This window comes from Astyanax mexicanus, chromosome 3 (assembly GCF_023375975.1).
Source record: "Astyanax mexicanus isolate ESR-SI-001 chromosome 3, AstMex3_surface, whole genome shotgun sequence".
In the NCBI taxonomy this organism is placed as follows: domain Eukaryota; kingdom Metazoa; phylum Chordata; class Actinopteri; order Characiformes; family Acestrorhamphidae; genus Astyanax; species Astyanax mexicanus.
In genome coordinates this window covers 44,475,750-44,488,412 of record NC_064410.1, presented here as the reverse complement: position 1 = coordinate 44,488,412, position 12,663 = coordinate 44,475,750, and the positions used below count along the sequence as shown (strand labels likewise).

General features: G+C 37.5%; 2 protein-coding genes across 2 annotated transcripts; one reads left to right on the top strand and one right to left on the bottom strand.

Moving 5' to 3' along the window:
* Nucleotides 1–102: 102 nt before the first annotated feature.
* Nucleotides 103–5,103, bottom strand: c3h6orf62 (chromosome 3 C6orf62 homolog). Its single transcript, XM_007249294.4, has 5 exons — nt 3,032–5,103; nt 2,196–2,372; nt 1,528–1,653; nt 1,304–1,438; nt 103–1,213 (listed from the first exon to the last, which is right to left on the bottom strand). The coding sequence occupies exons 1-5, from the start codon at nt 3,158–3,160 to the stop codon at nt 1,088–1,090; spliced, it is 693 nt and encodes a 230-aa protein (XP_007249356.1). The 5' UTR covers nt 3,161–5,103; the 3' UTR covers nt 103–1,087.
* A 2,115-nt stretch (nt 5,104–7,218) lies between these two features.
* On the top strand, nt 7,219–11,608 carry gmnn (geminin DNA replication inhibitor). Its single transcript, XM_007249302.4, has 7 exons — nt 7,219–7,365; nt 8,982–9,054; nt 9,844–9,945; nt 10,035–10,191; nt 10,695–10,777; nt 10,888–10,998; nt 11,070–11,608. Exons 2-7 carry the CDS (start codon nt 9,001–9,003, stop codon nt 11,334–11,336), a joined length of 774 nt encoding a protein of 257 aa, XP_007249364.3. The 5' UTR covers nt 7,219–7,365; nt 8,982–9,000; the 3' UTR covers nt 11,337–11,608.
* Nucleotides 11,609–12,663: the final 1,055 nt, after the last annotated feature.

The following is a 12,663-nucleotide window of genomic DNA, read 5'->3' as shown; positions in this document are numbered from 1 at the left end:
GTTTAGCAGTGTTGAATTATTGAAAGACAAACAGAATAAGCAAGTCATGAACACAGCAATCTCTTCTGATGAACCTATGAGATTTACAGTGAGAAGGGTGGGTAGATCTTATGCTTTATTACCCAACGAAGCTGGCTTACAGATACCAAGTTCCAAGCTCTGCAATTCTTAGTATTCATAAAGGGGGTTGTGGAAAAAAAAATCAAACAAAGTTTAATGATGCGCAATTTCCCCCCCACAAAATAATTTTGATAAGTACATGAACTTAAAGCATTAGTATCCAACTGAATAGCCACCACCAAAAAACAAAATCAGGTCTCAGTCGCATGAATGAATATTACATGAATTGCATGACTGGTAACATTGATTTTCAGAAATGCCAAACAGCTTATCTAGAATCCACATTTAATATCTCCAACCCATCTGGCACCACTCTTCCAGAAATTACAAAAACATACGATGAAGAAAAGTTTGACATCTTACAGGCAAGGAATGACACTCAAATAAAACGTCCAGCAAAACTCAGGCAGTTGAAAATGATAAGCAATGTCTACACCAAAATAAAATTTAAGTATTGTTCATCTAGGAGAACTAGCCTTTTCACCAAGACTATGCAGGGTGTTTGATCATCTGTCACTGATTGTCATTACTCTTACTACTATCCTTTTCCCCCCACAAATTCAGACAAGTTAACTATCCACTCATGTCACTGATAGCAGAAACAGTCCAAGAGGCCCATATTTAAGGAACCACTTGCATCAGTTTGCTTTTTAATCCCCCAATATAAAGAGTTTCTTCTGTGACTGCTGTTGACAGTGCTGCTCCAAGAGAACAACCACTCAAAAACAATGTTCGTGCAAGTTCAAATAAAAGCAGACAGGTTAAGGGTAAAAGTAAATGAGTGAACCAAACCAAAACTGGTTGGTAGGAGGAATATGGAAAAAAGCCAACTAAATTAACCTCAGAATGAAAATGAGTGGTTAACAAAAAGGAGAGTTCCAAGCACAAGTTCAATTCTATTCAACTGAGGGATGTGAATGAGGTCAACTTGCTTCAGTGGCTTTGGGAGGAATCATCTATGTCTCTCCTAGTCTGGCATGTATGGACGAAGGTGATCTTCGATATCTCCAACCCCCCAACAGGTCAGCTGATCCTGCGGCAGGTAGAGGCAGAGGCTGCACAACTTGAAAACTGTGGCCTTGGTTTTTGGAGTCTGTTAAAAATAACATACAGAAAAATAACTATGGTGTAAATACACACAAGTTTATGTTCCTACATTTTAACTGATTTAAAAAAGACCAACCTGCAAGTGCTGTCTGTCCAAGAAAAGAAACACTGACTGATTTGGGTTGTTCATAACCATCCCAGCCTTGTCCTTGCGTCCAACAGCATGCAAAAACTGTTTCTCGTAGTCTCCATGGTGAAATTCAAACTTCGCCTTTCAACAAAAACACAAAGAATGCGTTAGTATTACATTTATACACATTGTTTAAAGCACAAATTCTACTGCACAAAGGAAACAGTCACCTGAACAGGCCTGAATGGTTCATGATCAGCACCCTTCCATCTGGAGAACAGAAGACAGACAATCTTCTCGATATCATTGCGGGGCCATAGGATGAAGTCCATTTCCTGGGTGCAACCTATTACATCCTTTACATATTCAAAAAGCAAGGTGAGATCACAGAACTATTCACTGGACATGACACCTGAACTAATAGATTCCATTAAACATTATGAACTTAATTGTAATTGTATTTCATATGAATTTCTCTGTTGCAACCGAATGAGCTAATAAACATCAAAATGTGTCTTCCTTTCAAAATTAAACAAATCACCAGATCTCATTTCTCTACAGGTTTTGGGAACATTAAAAAAGGTAAACCATAGAGTCTAGTAGTCAACCTACCACATAAAATGCATGAAATGTTTAATAAATCATAATTTATCGATGCAATATATGTCCCTGCATTAATAGTGAAAAGACCCTAGATACAAAGACCCAAGACGACAGTACTCTCTATTATACACTGAATAAATCATTAATCTCAAATGTTCTCTAAGGATACTGTAATGAACAATGAGAGAATCAGTCCAGAATGTATGTGTTTACTATTCATCTCTATTAAGGTTATAAATTAATATGGTTATTTAAAAAAACAGTATATATATTTCCTTTAGCCCCAAACACTTACCCTGCGCATTGACTGGTAGCGAGGGGCATGCAACTGCACAACATCTTTTTGAAGAAGTTCCAAAGAACTTTCTAAGGAGTAGCTTGAATCCTTCACTCCTTTGAGAATATTTTCTTCATAGTTGTTGGTCATGACTGGAACCACCTCAGCAACCTCAAAAAGAGCAGACTTCTTTTTCTGCACAGAAGAAAAATACATTATTAGATCCATGACCAAGCTGTTATGCATTAGATTTATTTTAAGGATAATATTGTATCTTAGATCTTATGTATGATTCTTTACACCTTTATTGAATAAATTAAGCAAAATATCTTTTACACAGTTTTACACATTTTGATTATTTAAATTAGTTGCTTTTGTATAGTCAACATTTCACACAACAAACAAATAAAAAATACGGTTTTGTGAAACCACAGAAGGTTAAGAAATGTTTTTTCTACTAAGGTACATTCTGCAAGCTGCTTTTTTTAGAGATGTTTTTTGCAAGTGTCATTTTATGAAATAAGGTCCATAAAGACAAATGTTAATATTGCACATAGCATTTAATTTCCCATTGTTTCCTCTGTACAGAGATGACACCCCTGAATAAATGCCAAGTTTAGATTACGTACTTTGACCCACAGTTCCCCACTCATGATTTAAAGCAATGGTTCATCTATTTATTTTCCCACGACTTCACTCTAATAATAACCAGCTTTCAGTCTGTGCAAACAATCCAAATGAAGTGCAAAGATTGCAGTGTAACAACACTTTAACATTTTAACACAACATTTTAACATTAGACATGATTAAATTCCAGTTCAATAAAGCAAGTGACACAAGGTATGCAAGTTCACCTTTTCCTTAAACACGAAGGCTATGTAGATTTTGAAGTCAAACTGGTCAGCCAAAGATTCCCTTTTCTTCCGGAGCTGGGCTCGGAGTCGGTTTCTCGTTTGATTTCTTCGAGATGTTGGGTCTCCCATTGTTGTGTAGAATTTATTTCTTTCTCTGTAAACTTTTACCAAACTTCCCCTTATCTCAGTGCCTTCTATGAATAGGCTACGATGTTCAAATTGCGTTGCTTTACTTTTGTAAAAACAGTGAAAAGAAAAGAAATATCCGGCACTACCAGTAACGTTAATTTACACTAATTCTAATTAAACAAAATCTCCCAAGATCAAGACATTTTTTTAACTAAATCAAGTCATGTTTAGATCAGGCTGGGTAGCGAGTGCACATGGGGCTCAACAATTTATCATGTGTGTGAATTATCACGCCATGTTTGAATGACAGGCCAAATGTATTAGTTATAGTACTAATAACTCACTAATAAGGATTAGACTTCAGTTCAGAGCTCAGAGAAACTCAAATAGGTCTCAAATCTGCGTCTCTTTATAGATGTAAGTTAGCTATAATAAACCGAGCTAACTGCAAATGTCAAAACAAACGAACGACATGCCCACGGCTGCTTTCTTCTTATTCTTTTACATAGTTTACTAGCTAGTTGGCTGAGTGGAGAAGTAGTTAATTAACTAGATCCCTGAAGTTGGCTTAAGTTGAACAAATCGACCTGAAGTTTTTTTTTTTTAAAACGTCATATTCATATAAACGAGACCTTTAGGAGACCTGGCTGCTGCTGCTGCGGACTTTGGAGTCTCCTCCATGACGCGTCTGGTTTGTGTTCATATTGCACTAAACTGTCCTCAGTAACGCAGGAGTGAATGACTGGGGGTTAAAGGCGACCATGGCAGAGAAATGTAAGATGCCTGGAGGCTTTTGGCACCAGGTAGTTAGCTACAATAACACAGAAACTGCTGGACATGCTGGGGTTTAAGGCCGTGAGGTCGGCCCACGGTCTGCCGTAGTGTCACCGCTGCTGTGGGTCTCCATTTCAGGCTCCTTTTGGCTGCCTAGCTAGCGTTAGCCAAGTAGGTAACGAGTTATTAGGTTAGCTAACGAAACTTAACTCGGATTTGTAGTTAACTAAGCTAGCTAGCTAATAAGCTAGCTAACTAGCCAAGACACGTAACTAGTTAACCTAGCAAACGCTAGCTGCGTTACTGACGCTCGCCCACAGTTACCGTACACAGCGGTCCTTGCCGATAGTTAGCTAACTAACTTACACACAAAGTTGACTTAATGTCAGCTAGGCTAGTTAGCCTTAGCTACATTTGAGACTGACTTTTAACAGCTGTCTAGCCAAAGGCCTCACTATTAGTTAATAGCTAGCAGGTTAGCTAAGCTAACTACATTTCTGCCCTTAGGTTCTTCTTCCTGTTTTCAGGTCTCTGTCGCAACGGCTCTGCCCGCAGATAGAAAGGGGAACCGTTTGTACGTGTCTATATGTGGTTTTAAGTAAGCTAGGCTAGTTAGCTAAGCTAGCTAACCTGTTAGGAGTTAACCTAACGTTACTCATAATCTCGCGAGTTTATCGTCATCATTGTTTTTGTATCGTTTGTTCGTTTGTTATCAGTGTAACCGCAGTAACTGTATGGCTATCTATTATTTCCGAATAATAATCCACAGCTCTGTTTTTTCTGCTGTGGAGTATAAATATCTAAGAATCTTTAAAATGAACCCTCTCTCTCTATCTTCTCCTCTAGTTTCTGCCCGGCTCCTCTCTCCGCTCCGCTGCTGCGTTGTTTTCCTCCGTCGTCACAGACCGACCGACCAAGCCACCCATGCCATGTCAAGATAAATGAACAAACCAGCTGAAATTCTCCCGTCTTTCGGTTAATAAACGGCTGGATTTGCCTCTCGGTGGACCCATAATCACACACTGGTTGTGTAAAATGTCTTTGGAGTCGTTCTTCTGCCGAGTGCCCGCTCTCCTCTCCCCGCACGCCTGTGCAGAAAAACAAACGCGCGTCTCTGAACAAACACCTCAAAATGGCTGGAGCTGAACGTCACGCAGCAACTGAAGGGATGCGGTTGCCAGATCCGTTTGATATAAACCCTCGTGCGTCTCGTAGGATTAGTTTAACACACACACACACAAAAGGGAAAGGATTCGCTCTGGTCACGTTTCCCAGGCCCAGATTAAACCTAATCCTAGACTAAAGTGAAGGATTTTCCTGCCAATAATGGGTAATCCGGATACATGACACTGTCCCTATAGCGGAATATTAATATGACAAACTGTGTAAAAGTATTGTTAAATATATAAGGTATGCTTAAGACACTGAAGCCCTCACTGAATTGAAGTGTGTTTGAGAACGTGGTGCTCCTGGATAGAGTTTCAGTCACTCTCTCTCATATGAAGTTTACAGATTATATAAATTTCTCACTAGCATATTCTATATTTAGATACCTTATGAGCATTTAAATCCCAAATTCAACTGTTTCTATCAATTTAAAGCTATAGAGAAAGCTAGATGACATAGAGGAGACATACCCAAAGGAGAAAATAATGGACGGATTAGTCCATTAATAATCATTACTTGCAGCACTGGACCAGGCTTGTCTGAACTACATTATGTTCACTGTTTTCCTCAAATGTCTTCCACAAATATGTCTTAAAAAAGAAAGTGTTAGATTTAGTTTTTTATTCTTAACTTAAAACTACAAACTTCTTCAAAGAACTTTTCTTACCATTTAAAAAAAGAAAAAATATTAAAACAATTGGTATTTAAAAAAATAATTTAGTGTTAACCTCACTATATTTTTAATTTTGCAGGATCAAAAAACAGATCCAGTTGGGTACTATTAGTCGTGAATTTCTTACATTTTCAGATTCTTACCTGTCGGTAGCCTGTTCTACTGTTGCAAAAAGTGCTTGTTACAACAACAGTATTGTGTCACTATAACCTGAACAATTGTAAAAACATTGGTGAATTTCAAAATTTGTGTAGAACCTTGTATTGTTCTTCTTAAGAACAGCTGGCAAATAAGGGACAAACCTCTCAACATTTTATCACTTTAAGAGTTTTCACAAAATATTTTTTAAAAGTGTTTTATTAATGTAGACCCAGCTATACTAACCTACTTACTAGATCCTCATGTGCTAGGTGAGGTGTGCTACAGTGATATAGCAAAACACAAACATGCCTACTACATTACAAATACCTGAAGACTAATTCAGTAAAGCTGCTGACTATTATTTTAGTCCTGGCCTTGTATTATATACTGCCTGCCTGGGAAAGGCCACAGTTTGGAGCAGGGCAGGGCTACTCTAGGTTATGGACCTGTGATCCAGCCCTAAAGAGCCTGTTGTCGTCTTTTACCCCAGTTCACTCTTGGAAGAGCTTATTTGTTAGTTCATTAGTTGGATCCGATGACTGTCATTGGCTGGATCAACAGTGCTGTAGAAAAGGATTTAAAATGTGGGACAATCTGGCAACCTCATGGAGACGTCACGTGGTAGACATGTGACTAAAATATGAGCATGTTTGCTGATGTTTTAAGAGCTGTGAGATGCCTTACACTGATCTAATCTCTAAGGCCATAAACTTTGTTTAATACTCTACGGTCCAGTGCTATTATAACATACAGCTGTGTATAACCTTATCGCCAAAAAGAGATTAAGCTGAGAGAGTAATAGTGGTTATAGGCCCGTGTTTATGCAGCTTTCTGTTCCAGGAAAACTGTGTTTTACAGGGCATGGCAGTAGTGAGTAATGGCAGATATCTCACAGCCGTGTGTTTGAGGAGCACAGACATATTCAGAAATGCTGCTGTCTCAGTCATCATTGAGAGATAAAGCCTGTTATTTTATCAATTTAATTCATTTTATGTGACTTCTCTCATTTACTCCTGTAAACTCATCGTACATGAACCAAACCAGCAGAAAAAATCTGAAATCTGTATTTCTGTATTTACTTTAGTTTTTAGTGCCTTTTTACTTTAACTTTTTTGTCAACGCGTGTGCATGTGTGTGTGTGGCTTTGCCTGTTCTTCTTATTTGCATTATAATTTGTTAATACTGTTTTGAATAAATAAACACAAATACATACATACATACATACTTACATACAGCTGTTAGTGGTTTGTGTTGTTGGTCATACTCTGGTAGATCTGAGGGCGGCGCTGTAAGATTTCTGTGTGGCGCCAAAACCCAAGAGTCACGTGGTCGAGTACAAAGGCTGTACTTAAGCTCGTGGCGCGCTTCTAGGATCATCACAGCGCTGAACCGCGGGAGCGAGCAAAGGAGAATCAACACGGGGAGTTTCACTGTATAGCTAGTTACTTGTGTAAGTACCGCAATATGTTATTATTCTACAGTAATAAGGTCGTTTTTAACTATGTTTACACGCTGATGTTAGTAACTTAATGTAAGCCAGTGATAAAATCCCTCAAATTGGCCACTCAGTGACTCCGTTCAGAGTGGTTGTTTGTTTTGAGATACGGTTTTTTTAAGGCCTTTTTTTTGCTAGATTGGGTTACTTTATGTATTTTTTTTTATTGATTTATAGTAAACCTAGTGAAGAGTTTTCTGTGTGTGTTAATTTGCGCGTATCAGCTGGTGTGTGCGGCGTATTTGTTTGTTAGCTGTTGTGCTAATTAGATTTTTCGCGTGTATTAACGTTACTAGTTGTAGAATGTTTGTTTTAACCAAGCTGGTTTCTTGTCAGGGAATGGTAAATAATATTATTTAATTAATTAGGTTATATAACTAACGTTAAGCCTATTTCTTGCTTAAATACCAACACAAAACGTTATGAAATGGCTTGTATGGCTAATACAAAAAACGTATTGTGGCCAAAGCGCCACGTTTATCTACAACTCTATAGCTAAAGTACCTGTACCGTGCTACCTTATTGTTTAATTATCTGTAAAAAATACCAAAGCAGCATATTTGAGCATGTTCCCAGTAACGTTAGGTACTTCTACTGGGAACATGCTCCAATATGCTGCTTTTGTATTCTATATAACTGTTACCACTAGATGCAAGTTATGTGTTTTGGATAGCATGAATCACTGTCATGGTAAAGTTATGGCATTAAGAAGTCATTACAAACTGTTTTTGAAAACTTTATATCATTTATATAAAATTTATATATATTTTCTTATTTTATTGTACTATATAATATAAAAAAAATAAGTGTGGGTCAGGGCATGCGTAGTTCCTTTTAAGAAGCACGTCTCGATGCACAGCATAACTTGACAGAACACCGGTATATAACACTGCCGTGGGCTAGTAGCCATCATACAAAATACAATTTAATCAGCCTGTGTCGTTACTTGTCCATTACTGTGTTCAAACGTGGAGCTGCTCTCGTTTTAAGCTGTGTTTAACGTTTAAAATAAGTGGGCTACAGTAGTTTATCATAGAGGAATAAATTCCAGAGGGAATTTCATACACTGCTGTATGCTGTATTAATTTACAGAAGTAAATAAAACTATATATGGGTAAATAACTGGCTATAGAAAAATTTTAGACCTGGCTAAAGTTAATCAGCAGTAGCGGGTAAAGTGGTTGTCCCTTGTATTCATTTTATTGTGAGGTAGGCAGTGTGTAATGAGTATAAAATGAGAAGTGCCACTTGCTGTTTCCTTTTTTTTTTTTTTTTTTTTTTTTTTTTTTATTATAAATTACTTTACAATTAATCTCCACTCTGCCAGGACAATAGTGTGTTCCACCTAGGGCAGGTGGGTTCAGTATGTGGAGCCCATGTGTTAACCTGCAGCTGAATGTTTAACAATATATTTGTAGGCTCCTTGTTGGTACTGGTACTGTGTTCTATGTATTTAGTTTTGTATTGGTGTTAGGAAAATTGATCCTTATTGAAAGTGTTTAACTGTCATATGCACCTCATGTTAGGATATTTAAACTTTGATTGAACCTTTTATTGAACCTTGTCTGCAGGCAACCTTCAATTGAAGCTATGAATTCTGTGAGAAAAATGAAGCAAGGCGAGAACCCCCAGGAGAATATAAAGGTAAGAGTGTGATTTGTGATCAGCCACTAAATGAGTTTAAATGATTCTTTGTTTGCCTCAGAGTTTGATGGTAAAAAAAAAAGTTTAAAGGGCTCAAATTTTGGTCTTATTTTTAAACTTATTTATAATGAATGCCCTGTAAAAATGAAGGACAAGCTTTGCTTTTATTATTATTATTATTATTATTATTATTATTATTATTATTATTTTTTTTTTATTAAACTGACTTAGTTTGTGACTTGAAATTCTGCTCTCAAGTTTAATGAATCATTGTCAATGCTGGAGCACCTTGGTACACTGTGCACTGGTGTTCTAACCATGGCTTAGACTGCCACTGTATTGTTTGTGGGTGGAAACATTAACCAACTCCTAACTTGTAGTTGGTCATAATGAGCTTTTTGGAGCAAGTTCCCACAGTAATTATTTGTTCAAGAATCTTGCAGTAAGATAATGATTCAGAAGGACCAATCACTGCCTGTGGGAATTCGAGGCGTTTGCTCCACGCAGTTCATGACTGGCCTGCCCCTTTCCCACGCTTTCTAGGCTTACCGGCATACAGGGCTGTTTGGCTACGGCGCTCATTTCTGTCTTATAATGACAGTTTAACTAGAGTGTAAGCGGAGAACAATGAGTCAGGTGAATGCAGTTTGTTATTGTACACAGGGAGGGCAGTGCAGTTTGGCAGTTCAGGCTTTTCCCTGTTTTGTTTTTAATGCCCATGTGGTTTCAACTGCTGCAACCAAACCTTGGCCTATTTTTATATGAACAAATGTTTGTTTGATCTTACAGAAGTTTTTCACAGCACAGACTTCAGGTGCTTCATCTGGGAGGAGAACACTACAGGTCCTTCAGCCATCTACAGTTAATAAGGGCTTAGGAAGGACAACAGAGGTAAAATACCTGCAGTTATAATATTTAAGCAATTGATTGATTAAATTGATTAAGATCACAGTATGTTAATTTATTCTAATTGCCTTTAGACTGGGAAGGCTGTTCCTAAGAGGAAGCTGTGGAGTGTGGACCAAGTTAAGGGATCAAAGAGGGCTAAAGCTGAAGTGGCAGTAAAAATCACAGATCCAGAAAATGAAAACCTGCCTGATGGAATCTCACAGGAAGCCTTTGAGCTGATGGTCAAAGGTAACTTCCGCATGCAATTAAATACCTGGTTTTGTAGTTAACCCACCAAGTCTGTCAGCGTTTCTAATTTGGATGAGATATACCTCAGTTTTCCTATGATTTTGAACGGTGTTAGTAACATCATGTGCTGTTACATCTACAAAAGAATCTGCACAGATTGTATTTCACTAGAGTATTTCCCAAGTAGCTTTATAATGGCAGTGCTGAGGCAGATGGTATTTTGATTCTAAATTTTAGTGTTCTAAAGTGTTGACCCTAGTCTTGGCACATGGTATTTGAAATGAGAAGTATTTAAGTTATGGCTTGAACCATGAGCAACTTAAACATTATGCTGTGCTAGAACTATCATAGCCAAATAAATTTTCAGGAATGGAACATGAAGGCTTGTCTGTGTAGCACTCTATTTTACTTACTTTGAGAAAGCGAGTTCTGGCATGACTTTATTTTTATTTATATATTTTGAAGCATTGTGCTTGCTCTAAACATGAGGCTTTTTCTTTTAGAAACTCCTTCATCTGCCTATTGGAAGGAGATGGCAGAGGAGAGGCGGAAAGCACTGTTTAATGTTCTCCAAGAGAATGAAAAGGTGAGTGCTCATTGTTCTATTAAATTTGCACACAAATTCTACTAGCTCATGGCAAAGCAAACAGTTTTCTAATTTTCAGAAGCTTTAACAATTTATTTTTCCCCCTCTAGCTGCACAAGGAGATAGAAACCAAAGATGAGCAGATTGCTCAGTTGAAAAGTGAAAATGATGAACTTCAGGAGCTGGCACAGCATGTCCAACACATGGCTGACATGATTGAGGTAAGCACTTAGTTCTCTTCTTTAATAATATCAGTTTTATTTTGAAGTAACTAAAGCTCCTCTTTTTGCAGAGGTTGACTGGTAAAAGCCCAGATAACTTGGAGGAGCTTCGAGAGATGGCCTTTGATACAGTAGTAGAAGATGACGACAATGAGGAGCAGGAGGACGCAGAAGACCAGAGTGAAGAGCAGGAGGAGACTGCGGAAGACCAGAGTGAATTGGATGATGAGGACAATGTAAACGATTCTGAGGATGAAGACTTTGAGGATGTGGAGAGTGAAGAGCCCACACCAGAAGCAGAAGATGACGCTGCCTCAGATGCTGAAGAGTCAAAGTGATTTTAGTTTCAAGTGTTAATGGGTTTTTTTTTGGACTTGAATTTTTGTGCATTGTTGGTGCTGAAATGTTTACTGTCCTAAAACTGAACAGATTGACTGCCTTTTTCTACTGGACAAGCTAAGTGCAATGACTAGTTTTAGACTTGGTTTTTATTTAAGTCACTGTAAATAAGTTGAAATTGACTGTTTTTTTATGGCTTTTGTAGATGTGAGTCATTCTGTACATATGTAAAACTTGCGCATGTACATGAATAAATGCCATATTTTTATAAGTGCTGAGTCTTGTGACAATTACTGAAGTGTTGAAGACTTGACTAAACCTTTAAAATAAAGTTCTGTTCGTAATGGTAAATTAGTGTGCTATGAATCAATCTAAACACAATGGGGAAAGGATCAGGAGTAGTTCTTTGCCTCAGTGCTGCAAGATTGGTCCTGAGTCTTCCTGATTTGAGCAGGACTTGTTTCTTGGTCCCTTTTTTTTATAATACAGTAAATAAAGACATTTATTAATTCAATTACACACTTAAAGTTTGCTAATCTGATTTAAACCCTAAATTTAAGGCTACCTTTAAACATGCAGTTGCAGTATTTTACTGATTATTTAAAACCTGTTAGCATGAGGGTACTGTGGAGCTTTGTGGTTAGGATGCTATAAACCAATTTATCATAGTACAGAATGTTTTGCTACAAACAAGTGGTTGTAAATGCACTAATCCTTTATTCGTGACCTCTTCAGAATGTTTTTTTTTTTTTCTCCTCACTGAGGGTCCTGATTCTGCCTTCCTTTTGGACTTAATTAACAGGAACAATGATGGGTGCAGCTGAAAGAACAGGGCTGGATATTTTAGCTCCATGTTCTATGACTTCATTTCAGAAGAATGAGGAAAATCAAGAATGAGTTTATACTAGTATGTCTATGGTTTTGTCAATGTTCAGTCACCTTTTGTCTGAGGTAGTGGTGGAACGTCATTGAGTCATGTCCAAAACTACTGATCCTAGATTTGTCTACCAATCTATTTTATGCCATAGATTTATGTCTCTTAAATCTATTAATAGGTTTGTCTGTGCTTTGGTTAACATGTCCATTTAAATAACGTTCAAACTGGAAAACGAATATTTCCTGTGAAGCTTAGAATACTGGCATTTGGACTATGGTTTTAGGGTTAAGTTTTGTGGTAGTTTAGTCGAATAGATCTTAATGGATTATACTTTTTACTCTCACTGTTTGGAATATACACTTGATCCACAGATTTTGGATTAGATCGGTATGCCCCTGCCCTGTTAACAGTATCATTATTTTTTTATTTTCATTATACTATATCTTAAA